Below are 22,765 nucleotides of genomic sequence, written 5' to 3'. Positions count from 1 at the left end.
TCTGTGGTAAAAAGTGAATTGAGATCTGTATGCTCAGATGAGGAGAGCTGTAGTATAGAGGCTCTTTTCTAACACTCAAATAATATTTTCAAATTTTTGCTGCTGTCCCTACCTCTGTTGGAAGCATGCTTGATGAAAACTACTTCTTAATGGTAAAACGTCTAACAATCTCATGAGACTATTGCGTGCTCATTTATTGAATTAAAAATTCGTATTGTACTTTTAAAAGACCCCATTTATTGGGATTTTTTTACTTTGAAGACGTTAGTAAGATTGAAGTAATATAGCTCCATAAATGATTGTAATAATTTCACAATTCTTTTTTATTGTAAATGGTAATTGAATTCCTTCTAAAAGAGCACAGAGGAGGCCACATAAGTGGAAGATTCTCTCAATAGGTGAATGCCTAATTTATGAAAATGTTGCCACTGATAAGAATTCCCTTGTAGAAAAGCATTCAGTTGCTGAAAGCTGTATCTTATTTTTTCAAGAGAAAGCAACTTTTTTTTCCTTCTGTCTCCTTAAAAACCTTACAGTTTTGAAGAAAAGCATAGTGATATTTAACACATTTGAAAGACTTTGTGCTTTAAATTTGTTTTCATGGTTTTCCACAAGCCAACCCAATAGACTTAATGTATCAAACAAATGAGACCAAACAAAGTTTTTCTTAGGATGACGTCCTCTAATAAGAGCCTGACGGTTTCTTTTTGTAGCACAACAGAAATTTTGAGTAAAGCAAGGAGAGATGATGACTGTGCATTCTCTCTGCAGTGAGAAATAGCTGTTTTTTTTTTTGTGAGTGCAGAAGTCCTTTTGCATCTGCTTTTCACTAGGATCCTGACAGTAATGGCTTTATTTACGTAGTACTTGTTTGGAAATATGAGCTGCTGCTTCGTCCACACATAGCTTGAATGCTCCGTGTTGCTTATTGGGGTTTAAAAACAGACACCTCCGGAGGCTGACAATTTCTGCCATAAGTGACAGCGCGCTTTACTTTTATGTCAACCATCAAGTCTTTTTGGTAGTGTTTACAGTTGAAGTGATTTTCATTTAACACACAGCTTTTCCTTGAAAAAATACTCACACTGCAAAGAAATGAGTGATTTTGGCCTTCATAGTGGTTTCAGTTCAAGCACAAGCTGCCAGGGGAAGATTCAAAGCTGCTTTTGAGCAAAGTTAATCTCTCCTGTTTCTGCCAGGAATTATGTTGTAATCAATGTAGGGACAAAAGTTCTAGCAGTTAATATTTTTTTCCTGGGGGTTGCTTTCCCTGTAGAACCTACTGGATTGGTGACGTTTACAAGGCAGTGTCTCCAAGAATTTCCAGACTGGGAAAGGTAAGTCAAACATGTTGTTAAATGTGAAGATTAGCTTAAATTATCTATAACCTGAATCCCATCAATGTTGAATTGATTCAGACCTGCAAGTGATCACAGTAAACGTGTTTGTTTTAGTGAAATGTACAGAAGGAAGTGGATGAAAGGATACAGATAATTTGAACGTCACGCATAAATCTGTGTGCCTGTGAAGCCAGCAAGTTCCTAAGTCAAGTTTTAGAACAGTAACATCTTTTGATGCTTGAGAGTGTAAAAAGGGACAGCTCCAAAAGGGGGTTTTGGAAAGGCAACTTAATCCTTCAGATTTTTTAACCACATTATGTTAAGGTGTGTAAGAAGGTAGATTTTGGATGAGTTTTGTCTTAATGTCTTTGTGCAGATTCTGTCATCATTTTTTTTTTTTTTCTGTGCAATATTTTTTCCTCAATGAAAGATCTCAGAAAAAGCTGTCTAGATTGCATGTCACCTATGAGGGCACTATTGAAAGCAATGGACAAGGCATGCTACAGGTAAGTTTATATAACAGTAGATGTGGCTTTATGTCATGCTTATGTCATTTTTATGGTCTGCCAGCTTAAATTTATATAAGCTTGGTTTAAATGACAAGATGTTATGCATGTAAAGGAAGCATCAAGATGAATTCCACAGGCAGTCTTAGTGCCATCAGTATTCCCTAGCTCATTGAGTTTTGTTACATGTACCTGTTACAGAAGTAGCTGACAGAAAATCACAAGTCCTGGACAGCTTCAGGTCCTTTGGTTCAAGCCAGAATCAAAGATTGACAAGATAAAAGTTTCAGGCTGTAATTTTTATGAGCTGCCAAGGGGTTTTATTTTGTTTTTGTTTTGCTTTTGAAATGATTGTTGTGCCCCAGACGGTGACCGGGTCAGTAGTTCAGGAGACTTCTTGCTGCTGCAGCACCACTGTTTCAGTCTGGGAGACAGTCAGCTGAAATAGATTGGTAAGGAGGGTGTCCTGTCCATATTGATAGTGAGGAACATACTTCAGTTGTCAAATCAGCTTAAAGAAAGAAGTCTGTCTTCTGGAGTTCAATTACCGAATAAATAAATAAGTAAATAGAACATCTTTAGCCAGGAAAATGTGATGTAACCTTTTTTTTTAATTATAAATTTCCATGGGCAAGTAGTTTGCATAAATAGTAGTTGCTTTTTTTTGAATAAAGCAATTGCTTTTAAAACTATTGTCCATATAAAGATGTGATATGAAAAATGTTATTGCAGCCAAAATGAGAGCCCAGAATTTCACAGTTTCAGGCAGAAAGCTTAGCAGTCAAAATGATGTACCTTTTTCAAGTGCATTTCAAGGAGAATTTGTAAGAGCTTCTAAGTACAGAACAACTGATGTGGGGCAGTACTGAGCTGAAAGTGCTTTGTGTGGACAGCCAAGGCAGGAAGCTTCTTAAAGGACAACTTAATGATTCCTCAATGTCTCTAAAATGCAAAAGGGATACTGTGATCTGCTGTTCCTATCTTTCACATTTCAGTAAATATTTCATTTTAAAATATATGCCCTTTCAAAAAAATGAATTCGGAGCCTTTGAGATGCATAATTTTTTTTTTTTTGCTGCGTAATCTCTCACTTGTCTCGTTTCTTCTCACAAGTAGGAAAGGGAAAAAATTAAGAAGGCGTGCTGTTAATCAGACTCTGTCCTGCTGCTTATTTTTAAGTGATAGCAACAGATTTCAACAGAGCTGAAGTTTGTACGTGGTTTTATTTACCTTATTAAATGCAAGGATTTTATGCTGTTTGATTGTCTCATAATGCTCCTGGATATATTCTTGTTAGGTTGATTTTGCAAACCGTTTTGTTGGCGGTGGTGTCACCGGGGCGGGACTGGTACAAGAAGAAATTCGGTTTTTAATCAACCCAGAGCTGATTGTATCAAGGCTCATCACTGAAGTACTGGATCACAATGAATGTCTTATCATCACAGGTTAGTCTTAAAAGTAAATGTTCTGGTTTTCTATGTAGAAAACGTGTTTCAACTTGAAGTTTCATGTGTTTAAACTCTGCAGGAAAAGATAGTACTCATTTGTCAATGAGTTTTCTTGCTCAGCCCACCTCTTAAGGCTGTGGGGCCACTGTTCCAATAGACATTTGGTGAAGGAAATGAAAACAAGTGATGGCAAGCACATAAGTGTTACGTAAAACTTTTTTTAACCTTGTATAATAGGATGCTGAGTCCTGAAATGCATTTTTAGATCTAGCTAAGAAATGGTTTGGGGCAATAGAAGTCACAATTACCAGTTATTAGTAGCTAACATTTCTGTTGTGTCAAAGCAGGATGGATTTGTTCCTTGTTGCAATTTGGAACATTTGTGCTGCCTCTTGGTCACCAAACAGGAGGAAGTGAAAGAGAAGAAAATCAGCATCCTTTAAAAAGGATAGAAAGTCAGGAAATGTCTTTTGATGATGTTTATCTTTTAAGTTACAAACACATGTTCATGGTACTTATTGCAAGTTGTGTTTGTCACTTACAACGTAAAAACTAACTGCATATGCAATATATTATTGAGAGGTTGAGTATGGAGATACCTCTGTCCAGTGCTTCACTGAAGAGATTTTTCCTTTGCTTTTAAACATCAGTCTTAAAATTTCGAGAGCTTTATTATTCCTTGGATCAAAATAGTGCCAAAATAGCTGATGTCTCTAGCAAAAACTGGAGAGGTCCAGGAAATGCTGCCTGTGTCTTGGTTCCAAACATAAGTGATGCACCTTCATGACTGGGGGAGGGGGGAAAAAAATTATTTTTTTTTTCTTTCTAGCCATTTTTTATTGAGAGATCAAAATAGAAAAATAGAGTAGTAGATTATGTATACTCTGTTTTTCAGCCTACGGAGCCTCTATGGTTTTCAGTCTTAACCTTTGTAATCTTTATAAGTGTGTTTTGTTTGTTTTGTTTTTCCACTGTGCCTTAATCAGTGCCTTTTCTCTGACATCTTTATGGTAAACTTGATTTAGTGATTCACTGAAAAATAAAAATCAGAAAACTCGTGGCCAGCACTGATTGCTGTTGTGAATTTTGGATATGATGATATAACAAAATCAACGTATTGAAGTGCTGTCTTCTGGGCGAGGCTCTTCTGGGAAGGGTAAAAACAGTGCAGCTATCAGTATGTGTTATAATGGATTGGGAGAAACATGAAATGAATTTTTGAAAGAGTTTCTTCCATTCCACTGTGGGGGGAAAAAAAACCAACAGTGATTTGGTATCAGCAGATAACAATGGGGGTGTTCTTTAGCTGCAGAGACATTCTTTTAGTTCTCCTAAGCCACTGCACTTTATGGTGTTTGCATTTAGTGTATGTGATAGTATTTTTCTCTAATGGAAATGGATCTTCTATCATCTTCCTACATTTCTTCCATCTTCGTAGCCAAGTCTCTACTGTGTGTCACAATCCTTCTGATGAATTATGTTCTTTGTAATGTATCTTGTCTCAGTGGCTTCATGGGTATAACTCTGTAGCCTAAGTTTGCAGAAGAGTCTGAGAAATAGGAGGGAAATTAAATTCATTGTGATTGTGTGGTATCTGGTTAAGATCAGCGCTGTAATGAATATGGAACTGGTCATGCACAAAGTTCTTCTACACAGACTGAAATGTCAGCAGTGATGCCAAAGATTCTTACGAGTACACTTCTGGTAGAGCTGTGAAAAAGTGTCTCTGTTTTTCATTCAGTTGTTCTGCGTTTTGTTGTTTTCTTATTTTTATTTTCCTTTCAGTTGGCATATGTCCAGCCAGCGTTAAGTGTGGGTGAAGCTGTGTTTTGTGTTTGCTTTAAGTCTACAGATAGAACAATGGCCATTTTCTGAGACTTCTAAGCACATTATCCATGCAATAAACTAGATCAGGTAATTAGTTCAGCTGAAAATTTACTCATAGGAAAAAAATGTTTTTCAGCTGGATTAGCTGGCTGATCGTGCCACTGTCTGAAGAGCCAGATGACTAATGCTGGCACAATATAAGGGCCAGAAGAACTGACTTAAAGAGCAGGATCTTCCCCTCACCTTTGGCAGTAAATAGACATTCATATCAGTGTCTACAAAATTGAACCTTTGCTTTTAACACGTGCTCCTTTTTTTTGCGTAGCTAAGGGTGCTGATACTTCAGTGGTACAATCTGTAGCTCAGACAAAATACCTGAGGGACAGCGTGGCATTTTTCTTCCCCTCTATCCTTGGGAGCTTTATAACACCACATAGATCATATGCAATTGAAAAGCAAACCATGGGAGTCTGAGAAGGGTGGATTTCGTGAACACTGTCCCATAAGCACATTGGCACTAGAAATTTCACTGTCCTCATACTGTATCTGCAACTTTAACTAAGAATGCATTTTTTAATTACACTTGCATATGCTTTCTTCTGAGATTGGGTAAGCTTCTGTTTATGTAGTAGCTTGCTTTTTGGCTTTTTTTTTGGCTTTGAGGAAAGAAATTCATCACAAACTTTTGCACATCTAATTTATCCTGTATTACATTCAGTCTCCCTGCAGCAGCAGCTTTTATCCCAGTGGTTCACAGGCAGAAGTGCTGCCCATTGAATAACTCTTTTTATCTGGCATATTTCCAGTGCTTTGCTTATGAAAACCCAGTGATTTTCATTAGCCTTAGGTTCCTGGGACATGAATTTAGTGTTTGTGTGATTTCTTTGAGTTTCTCTTTTATTGATTTTTATCTATATGCATTTAGTTGTTTGTTTGTTTCTCGATGCTTTTGTCATCGTACACTGCACTTTTATAAAAATTAATGAAAGCAATGAACCTTTGAAAAAAGCAAGCTTCATCCTTTGACTCATTTAATCTGTCCTCGTCAATATCTTCATCATCTCATCTTTTCTTTCCATATGTTAGGCCACAAATGTTTCCTTTCCCAAGTTGAAGCTAAAGGCTGCCAGAAAGGTCAAGCACTCCCTTTGTTTCTCTTTTCTTACTATTTGCTCAGACATTTTGCTCCAGCATATCAGTAAATCTCAATTTTGTCTAGGTCAGGAAAAGTCTTAACTGATGATAGATACAGTCTACGATTCAATTAGAAGGCTGATTTTTGAATAGCTAAGCTGCTTCTAATTGTCTTGTGTGTAAGGATGTGAATGAATATATATATGTATATATATAGGCATATTCTGCCATCCCTTTTATTTTGACTTCGGTTTTGGAACAGAAAGTGAATTTCTGGTGAGCAATCTCCTACCATCCCAATCACTTTGATTAGCAGCTTTTTTTTTTTTTTTTTTTTTTTTTTTTTCAAAATAGCCTTGGGTGGAGTTTGTTCTTGGTGTGCTTAATCATCTATAAAATAAATAACGAGTGGATAATAAGGCAGATGAGCTCAAGAAGCACTGATAAGTCTGTTACAATGGATTCGTGTAAATAGGGGAAATGTTTTGAAGTATAAGCAGTATTTTAAACATTTTGAACAGTTTGTGTTTCATATGCTTGAGACTACAGGAAGGAAGTGTTCAGATTCCCTTGGCAGATGATGTTAAAAGTTGAATAGTCTTATGTTTCTGATTTTTTCAGAGTTTGTTTTTTTTTTCTATTTAGAGATTGAAAACCTTTGAGGTTAAATTCAAACATTTATCTTCTTAGAATATCACCAATCTATGCAATAGGCATCACTCTTGTCTGACTAAGCATATTTTTTGTGCCGTCGGTTACTTTAAATGCTCACAGGTCTTTGTAAACTATTTTTCTGTTATATTTATAGGTGTAATTGCTGGCACAGTCTGTGATTAAGGCATTGCTTTGAAGTCGTCATCTTTTTCTTATGCTATTGGTGACTTGTGCCAAACTGTGCCTGTATGAGATGGAATTTTCCAAATGAGGTATTCTCATCAATGTACTACTTTGGAAATTCATCTCAGAATTGTTCAGAGGTTGCAAGCCCTGCATGGCAAAACCTGATTTTGCTGTAGCATTACTTAAGGGTTTTTTTCTGTGCATTTTTGCATCCCCAGGTTTTTGAAGCAAGGACCTGAAGTTTGGTTAGACAGGATGAAAGCTGGCTTTTTAACAGGAGGCAAGAGTCATGACACTTCTAGAATGCTCTCCATGGTCTCAGTAAAGACTGGAAAGGTACTTTGCATAATAGAGCAGAAATAGCTAAAATTACTAGGTCTTTACAAGCTACTTTCTTACAGCCTTTGATGCTTGTCAAGATAACCTGCTGGGCTTTTTGGCAGAGCAGTTTGGTAGATGTGGTTTTGTGGCTTCCTAGGCTTTTACAGAAGTATCCTCTTTGGTACTGACCGCCACAGCTGGGCTCAGTGGCCTTCCAGTACATTCAGCGCTGTGAATTGCAGTAATATCTGAGAATTCGTGTCAGGAACTGCAGAGCAGGAATCATGCTGAGCAAAAGCAAAACAAAGTAACAGGAGGAAAAGAGGTGTTACTGGGCAGCGAGCCTTGGAAGCTTAGCATTCTTACCTATCACAGAATCACCAAGGTTGGAAAAGACCTCTAAGATCATCCAGTTCAACCATCCACCTATCACCAATATTTCCCACTAAGCCATACCCCTCAGTACAACATGCTAAATGTTCCCTGAACACAATATCCCTATGTAGGATCACTCTCAAGCTTGGTGGGCAGCAGTCGGAGTAACGCTGATGTCCTGGAAGTCTGCTTTGTTCTTACCATGGAGCTTCTCTGTGGATTTACAGATTTTAATTTTATGTGAGAGAAATGAAGTCATTTTGTGGAAACATACAGCTTGCTACAGATGCTTTTAAATCTTTACATTTTTCCTCTCCTGTTTCCTAAGCTGTAAGCCCAGCTTTTTGCTACTTTGTGATGAGGTAGCATTGCCGTGTTTTAGTAGTGAAGTGACTGTTTTGTTATCATGTTTACAGGCAGTAGCAGTTCTCCGTCCTCATTTATCAGAGGGGGAACACTCTCCTTGGTCTGTCTTCTCCTGCCTACGTACCTGTAGAACCCCTTCTTGTTATTTTTCACATCCCTTGCCAAGTTCAGCTCTATCTGTGCATTGACTTTCTTGATCTTAGCCCTCCACACGTGGACGATGTCCCTACATTCTTCCCAGGCTACACAACCCTGTTTCCATTTCCTGTACATTTCCATCTTTTCCCTCAGTTTAAGCTGCAGTTACTTAATCTGGCAATGGCAAGTTGAAAACAGTCTCATAGTTGTATGTGCACTGGATGGCATACTTAGGAGATCTATGTTTGTAACATCTGCCACAGAACATCACATTGCATCAAAAAAAGCTCTTACTGGTTTCAAGATGACCTTGTATTGTTGTGTATAGATATGAACCTCTAGCTTTTGGTTGGTGCTTAGGAGAGCTGTGTATCCATTCAGAGAAGCATTGATTCCTATGGAAGATTTTACAAGAGAAAAATATTTACGTATTCTTATGTAATATTGGAAATCATTTGTCTTTCAGGTACTGAGCAGTACAGTGAGTATACAGGTTATGCAGAAACTTACCGGTGGGCAAGAAGCCATGAAGATAAGACCCCAAGGTGAAGTTCCACATAAGTATTTCAAGTGAAGGAATAAACAAATGTCTTAATCAAAGCACCAAAACTTTAAGTTTATTTGCCTTACTATAGAATGTTATAGCTTGATCCTACTTTCTTCAGAAGAGCCAGCAAGCTAAGAAAGTTATCTCCTGGTGCTCATGATGATACCTGCCAACATGTCAATTCTTAGATCAACAGGTTTTAATTATCTGTATTGAACCCAGAGTTTTCTGAATATAACTGAACTGTGGATTATAATACCTCCCAGGAATTTTGACAGTGATACCATGAGTGCTGTGGTGCAGGTGATATTAGTGTGTCAAAATAAGATTTAATACCATGAATCTGAGAAGAAATCTCTAAGCACTTGCATTTATTTCCCCAGCAGTGCTTATGTAGTGAATGCACACAATAATCCATTTTGTATTGGATGTGGCTTTGCACAACCTGATCTAGTGGGGAGTGTCCCTGCCCAGGACTGAGGCAGGAGAAGTTGGAATTAGATGATATTTAAAGGTTCCTTCCAACCCAAACAGTTCGGTGATTCTATAAATTCTGGAGGAAGATAAAGGGCCAGAGTGCTTTTTTGACCTTTCAGTGTTCCTCTGTACTGAATAAACAGTGCCATTTAATGAGATGTATTTCACTTTTCTACTTTCTCGTTCAGAGTCTGGGTCGGAGGATTTATAGATTTACAAGGGAATCTTCTCTCTTTTCTGATGCTTTTGTCAGCGCTCCGTTGTTGTTACAAGCTCACCTTTCTAGTGTCTTCTAATGGAAAAGCTCTGCAGGGAACTGCTCATCTCAGATCATGATTGTATGGCCAATATTTAAGAACTAATTGTACTGTCATCATCTTGTCTTCTCACTCCAAATTTAGGGATGAGTGGCAGCGGCGCTACACTGAAATTGTTGCCATAGATGCGTTTCACTTCAGACGTTTCCTTGATCAGTTTGGTCCGGAGAAAATCAGAAGAGAGCTCAACAAGGCAAGTCAGTCACTTGTTAAAGCAGCCTGCAGCCTAAGGCTGTTTCATTAATGCTTGCAGTACCTTTTAAAATATTTTTGTATTTGTGTGTGTCTTCGGTTAAGAAAACAGTTTATCTATCTTCATCTAATGGTGTACTTTGTTGAAGTAGAAGCTTGTCAAACAGAGTGGTTTATCCTTTGATACATAGTTCAAATGGGCAGTTTACTCAATCTTCAAAAATATAAATGAAGTTTGGATACATGTTCTGCTGACTCTTCTCTATCCTGCTCCTAAATAATGTTTTTAAGTTCTCTCCCCACGATTGGCTCTGCTGAGTCCCTTTCATTCAAGATGGAGTAGGAGGCACCTCGTGTATTTACACAGTGACAGTTCATAAATAATAAGTCCTACTTGCTTTTCTCCTATCTTCTGGATAAACTTTTGAAGTATTTACATATTTATCTTTTCATATATTGATGTAACCTTGAGCTGAGATCTGACTGTCCATAAATTTCCTATCTATTCACACAATATCTGTAAGAGCTGTTACAACTGAATGGGTATAGACGTGTCAAACAGCTTGTAGTGATAGGAACATGTAGAAGATTGATAAATGAGGCTGGTTCCAGTCCCTTAAACAGGTCTCTTAGACTGACATCCAGAAGCAGCATGTTTCCTACTGATAGATCTTGTACATGATCAGTGATTACTGTATATTTAAAGTGGTCAGTCCTTAACCTTATCCTCCATTAGCTGTGTGTGTACAAAACTATATAGTTAGTTCCAATAGCTTTTGATCTTGGTGGTTCTAGTTGTCAAGATTGCCAAGCTCATGAAATCTTTGACAAAGGAAGCTGGAACTGCAATGAGCATCTTTCCTCTCCACTCTTCTCCCTAATTTGGGATATTGTTATAAGATATCTGAGTTTCTAGGTTGTTCCTACTGTCGGTCTCTGCCCTGGACTGTCTGTGGGGCTTTTGTTCAGCTGATTGCTTTTTTGCTGCTTCTCTTGAAAATAAAGCAGTCCTTTCCCATCTTTGGAGGTGATGCTTCTGCGTTGATGGATTGTTGCGATCAGTGAACTGTTTGTGAATCTGGAACCCTAGCTTCCAGCCTGCACTGATGTTTTCAAAGTCTTTGCTTGTATCCCATTCTTAAATTTTGTCATAACAAGAGATACTTGGTATCAGACTCCAGTTCAAACAGGAAATTCTCATAATATAAGTTGATAACAAGATTAATGGGTCATATTGAAGGCCTCAGATGTTAGCCTAAGACACAGACAGTGAGAGGTCTGTGGCCTGTTGTAGCAATGCAACACTCTTTTCACCGTGCAGTTGAGTATGAAAATGTTTATACATTTACATTATTTAGCATACTTACATTTAAGTTAAAAAAAAAAAGCATGCTTATATGATAACAGATGCAGCAGGCCTCTGCTTTAGCTAGGGGTTTAGGTGTAAGATTATGCTACAATTGTTAGGAGGTCCCCTACTTTCTGTAGTGCAGGAGAGCATGAAATTCTATAGGGTGAGTTTAAAATAAACTCAAACATAGGGCAGTGTGTTCCTAACTCTCAGCTAGAAGAGGAATGTACCTTATTCTTATCAGTTCATTTTTCCTCCCAGAAATGATGTGCAGTCCTGAACGACTAATTTTAATTTAGTCTAAAAACTTTGGCTTCATGATTGAAGTAACATTCATCAGCTTGTTGCTTTTTGGTTGGAAATGAAATTAGCCCTGACGGAGACAGTAAATAAATTTTGTAAACCATGTCTTGGTACAAAATGCAAATGATTTACACTAGCAAATTTATGGTCTGCCTACCATTTTCAGAGTTATTGATTGGATTTAGATTTTTAACATAAATTACAGTAGGTACGTGAGGCTTTCATATACTGTGTCAGTCTGACTGGCGGTGTTTGAAGACTGGGAGTATTTAAAGGAAATCTGAACTGTGAGTGAATGAAGTTCTTATAGTAGTAAAGAGAACTAAGTTTTTAAGTGACTGATGTTTTTACAAATCAAATGTGTTCAACTGTATTCGCTGGGTTTGGTTCTTCCAGTTTGTTCTAAAATCATTGTTAACCTTACGACTTTTCACGTGTGGGGGAAAAAGAAGGTGGTAGAATAGGCTGCAGTCTACTTTTTTTTTTCTTTAAATAAATTGGGACAAGGTAAGCATAAGTATATGCACGCAAGCTGTTAAATATGGATTTATTAGTAGGCATTGCTCAGTCTCTGTTTGTTTCCAGAGGCTCTTTTGTCCATCTGTTATTTTGGAACATTAAGAAATGATTGAAACAACTTGAAGCAAATGATTCTTCTTACAGCTTGCCTTTTCTTAGAAGCCCATATGATTTCTCTCTTTAACATCTACTTGTTTTAAAGAACCAGATGTTCTCTCTCCTTCTATGAAAGGTGTCTGAGGCCGACGTTTGTTTCTGGTTTAACTGAAAGCAAGGTTAATATTGTCTGAATTTAGCTAGTCAGAATGAGGGAGAAAAAAATTCTACAGCATGTCAACATTAAGATTTGCAGATACTTTTGTACAAGATGTCATAGCTCCATCTTTGCTTGTCCCTTAAGATTATTGCCTCATGAAGTCTGTCCACAGAATCACAGAATGGCCTGGGTTGGAAGGGACCTCAAGGATCATGAATCTCCAGCCTCCCTGCCACATGCAGGGCCACCAACCTCCCCATTTAATGCTAGACCAGGCTGCCCAGGGCCCCATCCAACCTGGCCTTGAACATCTCCAGGGACGGGGCATCCACAGCCTCTCTGGGCAGCTGTTCTAGCACCTTACCACTCTCATAGTAAAGAACTTCCCCCTGACATCCAACCTAAGTGTCTCTCTCAGTAATTTTTCCAGTTGGAATTTCCACTTTCCAAATGCTAAAGAACAACTGATGTACGGTTGGGCTTGCAGTCATAAATGTCGTGGAGCCTGTTTTGATGACCATTGACTAGTAATAGTAATGATAAAGGTGACAGGTTCACACTTATCGAGAAATGCATCCCAAAAAATTACAGTGTACGGAGTAGTACAGAACTGACATGTCTCTTAGGTGTACCAAAAAGATGTGATAAAATCTACTGTTTAAAGTTCTGTTCCCTGCTCCAGCTGTTCTGTTATCTGTAGTTTTCAAATCCGTGGAAATCTGTACCTGCATTTAATTTTTAACTTGGTTCCAAAGAGGGCAAAATTATTCTTGCCTTAAAAGAATGCCTAAATAAAGAATTTAGTCTTTAATTGCTACTGTGGTTTACTTTCATCTTAAAGGAAGATTAATGGTATATTGAGCTTATTTGATTTTTTTTTTTTTTTTTTAAATTGCTGGAAGACAGTACTGATTGTTAGCATTCAGTTGTTTGAAAATAATGCACCAATGTGCCTGTCAGCTTCATCTTCTGACTCTTGTCTGCCTGCAGGCCTACTGTGGCTTCTCTAGACCCAATGTTCCACCACAAAATCTCTCTGCAATAGCCACAGGAAACTGGGGATGTGGTGCCTTTGGAGGGGATTCCAGATTAAAAGGTAAATTGTAGCAAGACATTAAGATTCAAATGAAACCATGAACTTAGATTTTAATTTTTGATCTTTTTGGGGGGCTAAGTACATTTTTTGGTTTTGTTCAGCGTGAATAAATTGTTGTCAAGAATTCAAATAGTAGTTAAACTGTCTGTGGACCTGGTTCATTAACTTTGATCTTTGGACGTGACTGCTGTGACCTTAAATACTAAAAATGCATGCTGTTTTTCTATGCTATTTTCAGTTTAAAATTTGAAATAGCCATGATTGTTTCTGAAATGCCAGGTTTACGTGCTCTTGTAGCACCGAAAACTTCAAAACCACGGATATTGAATATTAGCTCACTCTCATTTTATCTCGCAGTTATGTAACTCTGTTAATCTTCCTGAACCAGTCTTTACAGCCTTTGCTTAAAAATTAATATCTCTGCAAAGCTCTTCAAAGTACTTGCTCATTTGGAAGGTTTCAGAAACTTGTTGGCAATGTTTAATGTCTTGCTCTGTGATAGACTGCAGTATGCCAGAGAGGCTGTCAGTCACTAAGGCATGCTTCTTTCTTTCCTGTCTCACCTGCTGTCTCTCACTTTCTCGTGTTCTTTTATTTTTGAATAGAGTATACTTAGTGCAGCAGATATCACGTGCCTACTACGTTCGTGTAAGACTTTTCCCATCAAGTTAAGAAATGGCAGATCCTGATGTTTAAATTGATTTATGGAATTTTAAGCATAAGTTAACATTTTGGTTATTTTCAAACTTTTGGGAAGTATTCAAAATTAGTTTTTCTGAACAACTTTGGGGAGGGGTACATTATCAGACAAACAATCACTGGGCTACCAACTTCCATGAGTTTTCTATCCAGTTGTGGTTTCTTCACTGAAAATCTATTTTTCTGTCAATACTCATTGCCCTGCTGACAGCTGATTTTGATTTCTTTTAGGTAAAATGGGTTGTCATGTGCAGAACATGAATACCAAATTTTTCAGTAGGATCTGATCATACTTGATTATGATTCATGCTAGGAAGGTTTAATACATGTTCTGATTTTCGTTATCACTTTTTTTTTATGAGTTTCCAATTTAAAAAAAAAACACAAACCATACTGTTCATCTGATCCAAGTTGTTACGTGTTCAATGCTAGATGTAACTTATAGAGTAGAGTTTGCTTGCTGGAGGGCTTGACTTCGTTGGCTATCAGTCAGAGCTCAAAAGCGAGATATGCTGACAAAGACCAGGAGAGCTGAGTCCATTTGGGGAGGAAACCCATAAAAAAAGATGTTTTAGCCGACAAAGAAATGAACCATGAGTTGCTGAGTCTATAAATCTACTGTGAACTTTCAGTTAAGTTAAAATTAAACTAAAGGTTCAAAACGTGAAGTTTTTCTCTGTTTTCTGGGTCGACCTTTTTTTCACCCTGCTCCCTCCCATTTGACAGAATTAACAGTTAGCAGCCAGTGCTAGGGTTACAAAAATGCGCATTTTAATCTATGATTGTACTCTCAGGTCATCTCCTGTTCTTTTGCTAGGCCTTAAAAAGGAGCACCTCACTTCAACCATATTCTTCTTGGAAAGCAAGCTTGATTTCTTAGTTGACTCTGCAAAATCAATACTTAATAAAGCGAATTAATTGACAGTGATGTGCTATCGGGCATGGAGCTCGTCTTTAATATGTGGCATTTTTCTTCAAGCCAGTTCTAACTGGGAATAAGATGACAGTTCTTGTTTTGGTAAATTACGAGCTACAAAAAGGGTACGGTAATTTGGCTTGTGTGTTTTGTCAGACTACGTTTGTACTTGATATGTGATAACCAAATGAACTCTTGTCTATTTCTGATGCTTCTTATGCAATCCTAACTACTAAAGCTGTTTCTCCATTTCTAAAATGCTCTATAGGATTATTTTGAACTGCAAATTCTTTCTGTGGTTTCACTTTACTATGACCAAATTTGTTACGCTGCGGAGTAATCTCTTACACTTTATAGGGATTCATAATTTCCTCATTTTGGAATATGCTTTCAAACTCTGAGATTATCAGTATCACAATTTATCGAACCCAAAGTAACAGTATTGATCACACAGGCTTGCAAGTGTATTGAAAATGACAATTTCCGTAGATTAAAATGTGTTTTGCATGACATTCTTACATTTGAAAGGATGATGGTGTTCATCTATTGTCTGAATCTGTAACAAGACTTCAGAACAACCAAGTAGTTTGATGTAATCAGATATAATTAAGTTCCATTATGCAGTGTCGAATGGGTTTTTTTGATCATCAGATAAGCATAGTTACAATCAAGGTCACAGATGATGAGAAAGAAGCCTTCGTGGGGGAAGAAAAAAGTATCTGGCTTTATGAACCAAGAACCCAGTAAATAAATGAGACATATTTCAGCTTGGTTGGGAATATTTCCTTTGGGTGGAACATAAGATTTGAAATGCTGATGAAATATGTTTATCTGATTGGGAGAATTTGGAAGATCTTGTCTTGTTTCTGAAGCCGGAGGATGATTTAAGAATTTACAGCTACAGGGTTCTGTGCAACTGTCTAAAAGGCTTTTTTAAAGTGTTTTATTACTGAAAATGCAAAAGAGATTTTCTGTATTGAGGCATCTCATAAATACCTAAATCTAAATTGTAACAAATATGACTAAGTACTCTTTTTGTGACTTGGTGTTATATATCTGAAAAAATAAGGTTTAAGGGGAAGAGGCTATTGAAGGACTTGTTTTATTCTGAAGTCTTGGGCTCAGTGGGTGGCAGGAAAAAAAAGTATTCCTTCAGGTGCGGTTCCTGAAGAGTTAAATGAAATTTTTGGGTGGCATTTTGTAGACCCAGGAGTTGGACTTAATGATCCTTATGGGTCCCTTCCAACTTGGGATATTCTGTGATTCTATGAGATCAGATCAGATCTGCCTGGGGCACAGGGAACAAGAGAGCCCCAGGATCTACTGCTGGCGGTCTTTTCTGTACCTTGTTTCTTTGTGGATGTTTCCAATGGTGCTGTATTGCATTAATACTCAAAAGGCTGACATTTGCAGAAATTTTGACTCTCGTTTCATGAGATTTATAGGGAGTCAAAATAAATAGTGGAGTACTTGCAGTATTTCTTGTGTGAAGCGAAACTGCATTGTTTGTTTGGAATTAATATGAAGATTCATTAGATTCTGTTCCCCTGTGCATGCTAGTTAATTAGGCCCTTTAAAAGCTGAACTACTGAAGCTTTACCAAATCTACAGCTGGTTCAGTAGTTTAATTAAATATCATTCCCAGATTGAGATTAATTTCACATGTGCTTCATGTAATTTATAATTTTAGCTATGAGTCTACGAGACTTTTGATTAAAGAACGCAATATTTTAAGTCTCTTTTCGTAGCCGAGCTATGACAAGCTTTCAATTTAGCTTCCATTGCAGGTGGTAATGCACTACATATGCTGTTTTATTTAGAATAAAATCTTTCCTTTTCTACCCAATACGTACAGATAATTAATTGTGATTGATATAGTCATTATGAGGATGAACACTGAAGCTGTAGGTTCTGAAACAAAAATGGTTTATGGGAGTTTGTTATTTGGACTGATGTAACATAACCTTAAAGGAATGTATAATTGATGATACGTGCCTGTGACAGTCCAACCTCACAGTATTGCTTGGGGAAAAAGCTGTGCTATTTAATTTATTTAGTTATTAGTTGGGTGCTTCCTCAAAGGGTCTGGCTTTTTACTTCTCTCCCTTCCCAGGTGCTCTTCCTTACGTCAGTTCTGGCTCTCAGTAAACCCATCACTCAGCCAACTCAACTGCTTGTCTTGCAGAGAACAGTTAGCTTTTACTCTCTTGTCAGAGGACTTTTCTGCCAGGTTGTTGAATGGAGTTGGCTCAGTGGAGATGATAATGAGTACCTGAGAGCGGCAACAAACAGTGAGAAGCGACCAGAGCCACTCTCTCCAATTACACCTCTCCAATTACACAAGCATTATCTTGGCTCAGCTAGATTATTGGCCAGTACCCCAGATAATTCTCTGTGTAGTGTAAATCTCCAACAATCTGTTTCCAAAGTAAGGATCATCCTTGTTCATTTTCCCTATAGCAAAGCCAGTCTACTTCATAGCGTTAGCATTTGACAGAACATGAGGTGCAGCTTAGTTCAGGGAGTTTGACACAAAACTGGAAATAAACCACAGTCGCATTGCTGACATCATCACCTCCCTTTTTAGAGGTCACAACAAGGCACGATATTTCATGCTGTGCACTTTGATTGTGGGCAGAATAGACACCTTAAATTGTATGGTAGAATCATAGATCTCCACTTGGGAGATTAAAAAAACCAAATTGGTCAGCTTCTGCTTTGTGTAGCTTATGTAATGAAAGGATTAGCTACGTTCCTTCAGAAGAAAAGAGGAGAATGTAAATTCTATTCTGACCTCATCTAAATTGCTTAAACCCAGGATTATAACAGGATGGTCTACTTTTTTTTTTAATGTTGTTGGATGTGTTTATTGGTTAACTAATGGCTGTATGCAGCTTAGGACTGGGGAGGACAGACAAATTTTTTATATATATATATATATATATATATTTTTTTTTTTAAGGGTATTCTTGATCTGAAAAATTATCTCTAGTGGCTCCATCAGAATACTTCAATACCTAGCTTTGTTTTAAAAGTGGAAGTAATTTTCTATCTATTGTTTGCATTGCTTTGCAGTGTTCACCTGAACATGTGTGGTACAATTATTTGCTGTAAAACTTATGCTGCGTTTTGTCTTGCATTCATGCATGTGTTTTTTGTTTTTTTTTTTTCCCCTTTTCTTTCAGCCTTAATACAGATATTGGCAGCTGCTGAGTCTGGACGTGATATTGTTTATTTTACCTTTGGAGATGTGGAGCTGATGCGAGATATTTACAGTATGCATACTTTTCTCTGTGAGAAGAACCAAACTGTTGGTGAGCATAAGCCTTTTCATACATGCAGACTACTGTATAACTGGAAATAATCCAGTAAGAATTATTGTCATCAAGTCCTGAGCCCAAGCAAATGGTCTTGGTGTATTGGCACCTGTTTTCAAAGTGGGGAGCTCTTCTGATACAGGGTCAACTCAACAATGTTCATCTGACTTCTAGGATCCTAGAATAGCTTACTTAGGAGTTCTTCTCCAGAGTTTGGAAAACATAGATGTTGTAGATGTAAGACTTGCAAAAGTTTTTTAATACAACTTTAAAGGCTTAAAAAAAAATAAAATCTGCTTATACATTCTTGGTAGATTGGAGTTATAGTGCTTTTGGCTTGATTTTTATAAGGAAAAAAAAAAAAAGTAGTCAGATCTGTTATCCAGCTGCAATACAATGAAAGCAGTGTATCCACTGCCCCCACTGTAATTTTAAAGAGTCTTTACTTTCAGGGACAAAAGTAGGAAGCTTGGTAACTGGCAATACGTTTGTAAGTGGTACATATGGGAATTAATGTTCAGATAGCTGAGCAGAAAGAGGAGGAAGTCTGACTGTATTATGAAGAAACTTGGAAACAGTAGGGTGTCCCTTGTGCAATTGTCTAATTCCTCTTTCACTGCTCATTTAGAGATGTCACTTGGCACTGTTTCAGGCATTTCTAGTCTTCAGTTGCAGCTCTACCTTGTTCATAGCATGATTTAATATTTCTTTAAACATGGTCTTTGTTTTCATTTTAAGGGGATGTTTATAGGCTGCTACTCAGATACTACAATGAAGAATGCAGAACCTGTTCTACTTCAGGACCAGAAGTGAAGCTGTACTCTTTCATATATAACACCATTGAGTCCTATGCAGATTCTACAGATGATGATGAAGAAAAAGGGTTGTGCTTTGAAGATTAAGATAAATGTGTTTAATCGGAATATTGTTCAACTCCTCCCACTCATTTGAGTTGCTGAGTGGAAAGTATGAATTGGATAACTTGATTGCATTGGTAGTTATCAAACATCCAAAAATCTACCTTTTGTGAGGCAAGATATCTTGTTTGGTGGCTTCATACATGAAAACCTTGTTCAGGTGTGTACAGAGAGGATTTCTCTGGTAAATCTGGTTTGCATTACACCTTGTTTAGCAGGAGATTTTATAAACACTTGTATTTCAATCAAGATATTGCTGAAAGATTTCAGAACATTTCTCTAGACTTCTTGCTAAGCATAGTGCGGGAGTACGTGCAGTCATATAACCCCCGGAATGATTTTAGAGATAAACATTTTAATTACTGTTCTTATTGAAAGTTGTAACAATTTGATTACCTCCTTAAGACTGCCGCGGTACTCTGGTTGTTCTTATCAAAATTTTCCTACATTTAGTTTAAAATGTCCTGGTTTTAATATACTTTGTAATAAGTGGCCTAATGTGAAGATTCTGGAGGAGCTATAATGCATTTCAGAACTGCATTATCTTGGTCAAATTACAAAAAGTTATCATGAAGAAGCAGATAGAGTCTGAAGAACAGATGGGTGGGAAAATGAGCTATGTGATCAGAGTTAGAAGCAGAAGGAAACATTCATGTATTAAACTTCTAAAACCATCTCGTTGGTGCTATCTGTTACAACACTGAACAAGGTCATAAGCATATTAGTATACATGAAGTTCCTCAAGGATCACTGTTGTTGACAACTTCATTTGAATTAAGGTCTGCTGTAATTTTGTTGATACTCTCATATCAGTTCTGCCTTATTGCAGCATGTGAGCATTAGATTCCTGTGGGAAAACAAATGGAAGCCACTTGCATATCAGTGGGAGGAAAGCCCAGGCTACAGATAAGAACATAAGGTTTTGTGAGGAATTTGCACCTATGTTGTCTTAGGCGTGGGAATAGTAACATTGGAGAGAGTTCAAAAGATCTGTAAAAACTGTGTTTTTAGTGTTTCTGTGAATACTAAATTATTGTTTCTGTAGTATGTTAATATTTTACGCAAATCTACAGATAAATAGGTGAAAAAAACTTTCTAGATCTACGTACAGGGCCGATTCAATGAAATGTTTTCTGTTAGTAATTAAACCCAATTTAAGTTTAGGCCAACGTTGCTAAATTTAACCCCTTCTGGGTCAGATCTGCCTGGTCTGTCATAGCTGCTCTCTGAGCTATGCAAGTAACAACATCAGGAAATGTAATGAGCTATGGCTCTAGTATCAACAAATCCTTTTGGCTGGTGTCTGTGATAAAACATCTCCAAGCCTGAAACGTGACCTACTAATCAAACAACGGAAGCTGTTGGTAGTCTGGCTGGCAGTAGAGCACCCACTACTTGAGCTGCTGTGGTATGGAAGAGCAGTATCAAATTGTTTGGGTTACTTACAAATGACTTCAGAGTGCTACACCATTGCATCAGTGCTGCAGTGGGCCGCTAGGAATTGTTCCTTCAGCTGTGACACACAGCAGCTTGGCTGATTTTTGTCCTATTATTCCTGCCAGCTATGGTTTTCTTCACACACATCCGTGTCAAGGAAAAGATTTACAATAGAATTTGAGGCCCCTCTTGGTGTTTGCAACTTACATCCTCTATCTTTGCAGAAATCTTTTCTCCTGCTCCTTGTGTTTTCATGTGGGCTGAGATTCTGGCAATGACAGAACTTCTAGATGCAGTGCTGATGACAAATGTACCCGATTTATTAAGAGCTGCGAGACAAAATTGGTGCTACCTGCCACATCTTCACTGTACTACTCAGGATTTCCTATAGAAAAGGTGAACACAAATTGTTCCAACCAACTGGAAGAAAATACAGCAAAAAGTTTTAGGTGGCCAGATCTGACTTCCCCTTTATCATAAATACATTCTTCTTTATTAGCGCAATATTTATTCTTGTTGTGAGGGGAAATTGATTCTTCTGTTAATGAAAAATGTACCAAATAAGATGGCATAAAATTTTAGTTTAGAAACAGAAAAAATATATATTTAGTTTTGGAAAGATTCTCTGAAGTTCATACAGTAGTGTATTCAGTTATGTTTTTGGAGTGTCAGCTATTTCTAGGAAGTTCCTAGTTCTGTCAGCTATATTTTCACTGATACTGGAGACTTTTCAAACAGGGGAAAGAACAGCTTCTGAGATTGCTCTTTAGGATATGTTTCCCATACACTTTTTCCTATGAAATATGACTACGTGGACAGGAGAAAAAGAAAACTTGTTTTCTGTTTGATGTCATCTGAGTAAGAATGATCTATCCCGTGTTCTGCCTTGTGTCCCTGAACTCATAAAGGGCAGCACTGTAAGAACTGACTTCGATTGCAGGTGGGCTGGAGATGACATTTTTCTTGGTTTCTTTTGTTTTTTCTGGACGATAAAAAGCCAAGAGTTGAAGAGTTACCAATGGTGTTAGATGGCCATGGCTTTGGAGTTCAGTAAGTGTTGAAGTGCCCAGAGTGCTGCGTGGGGAAGGAGGAATTTTGAATGAGCCCAACATGTAATCTGCACCTCACTTTTTCTATCCAACTACCACTCTCCATTTATAACCTACCTGAAGTGTTTTCTTTAGCTGGAGATGTGTTTTGGTGCTCTTGGACATAGCATGGAACAGAAGGCCCGATGCTCTTCGCAGCCTAGCAAACTTCATCTTCACACTTCTAGAAACCTGGAAATCTGTTTATGGAGTATTGTTCTTTTTTTTGTTGTTGTTATTATTGCTTTAAGGATGTTTGTTATATGTTTTCGGATAAAAAATAAACTTCCTACCAAAACTATTGTTTTATACTTGTTTTAGCAGCTAAACTGAATGCTTAGTGTCAAACAACAGGCAGTCATTTAGATTGCAGTGTTGCCTCCTAGTAAAGTTTGGTGTCAGAGTGCTGCTGTTTGTTGTACAGCTCTGGCACCTAAACTTGGTTATGAGGTGTTCTTCTGAGAACCCATTTCTGTATATATTAATTTATAAATTGATGAACTGTTCCTGACGTTCTTATAAACTACAGTTTATGCATCATTATATTCTATTGATTTTTTTTCTGGATCTGTATGCTAATGTTTACATGACTTTTGTAGGAATACAATTAAAAAATTGATTGAAGCAATGTGGTCTGCTTTGTCTTACAATATACTTTCCAGGACTGAGAGATTCCAGTACATCTGAATGTACGTGGCCTAACAGGAGTTGTACTATTGACTGCCAGTGCTGCAATAGCAGTAAATCTAATAATTCTCTCAACATAATATCATAATTTGTTCGTCGTGTATAATATTGTAGCAGTTGATTCATTGTGCTTAGTAATTAAAAAAGGAAGAAACTATTGCAAATTTGGATTAGTCTTAGGAGAGCCTGAGGGCAGTTGAAACAACAACCCTTGAGAGCAGCTCCCCAGTTAGAGAGATTCTTGGTGACCACTCTACTTGTAGTTGCACCTTTTTGCAGTTGCTCCCCATTTTCTGGCTTATTTATACCTCTTTTTATCTTCTAAGAGTAAGTGCCATACCCATAGTCACT

The 22,765-nt window shown here is 37.5% G+C and overlaps 1 protein-coding gene across 2 annotated transcripts in view; it reads left to right on the top strand.

Moving 5' to 3' along the window:
- The window catches only part of PARG (poly(ADP-ribose) glycohydrolase), a 63,394-nt gene extending 41,043 nt beyond the window's left edge, over window positions 1-22,351 (top strand). For both annotated transcript variants that reach the window (XM_031554350.2, XM_031554349.2), the window contains exons 11-18: window positions 1,277-1,337; window positions 1,771-1,846; window positions 3,144-3,291; window positions 8,762-8,840; window positions 9,721-9,829; window positions 13,248-13,353; window positions 18,154-18,282; window positions 19,024-22,351. In XM_031554350.2, the coding sequence (XP_031410210.2) occupies window positions 1,277-1,337; window positions 1,771-1,846; window positions 3,144-3,291; window positions 8,762-8,840; window positions 9,721-9,829; window positions 13,248-13,353; window positions 18,154-18,282; window positions 19,024-19,187 (872 nt within the window). In that variant the 3' untranslated portion in view covers window positions 19,188-22,351. The remainder of the gene's footprint in view (window positions 1-1,276; window positions 1,338-1,770; window positions 1,847-3,143; window positions 3,292-8,761; window positions 8,841-9,720; window positions 9,830-13,247; window positions 13,354-18,153; window positions 18,283-19,023) is intronic.
- Window positions 22,352-22,765: the final 414 nt, after the last annotated feature.

The sequence above is a fragment of the Meleagris gallopavo genome, chromosome 8 (genome assembly GCF_905368555.1).
Source record: "Meleagris gallopavo chromosome 8, MGAL_WU_HG_1.1, whole genome shotgun sequence".
In the NCBI taxonomy this organism is placed as follows: domain Eukaryota; kingdom Metazoa; phylum Chordata; class Aves; order Galliformes; family Phasianidae; genus Meleagris; species Meleagris gallopavo.
The sequence above is the reverse complement of the archived record's forward strand: the minus strand, read 5'-3'. Positions and strand labels throughout refer to the sequence as shown.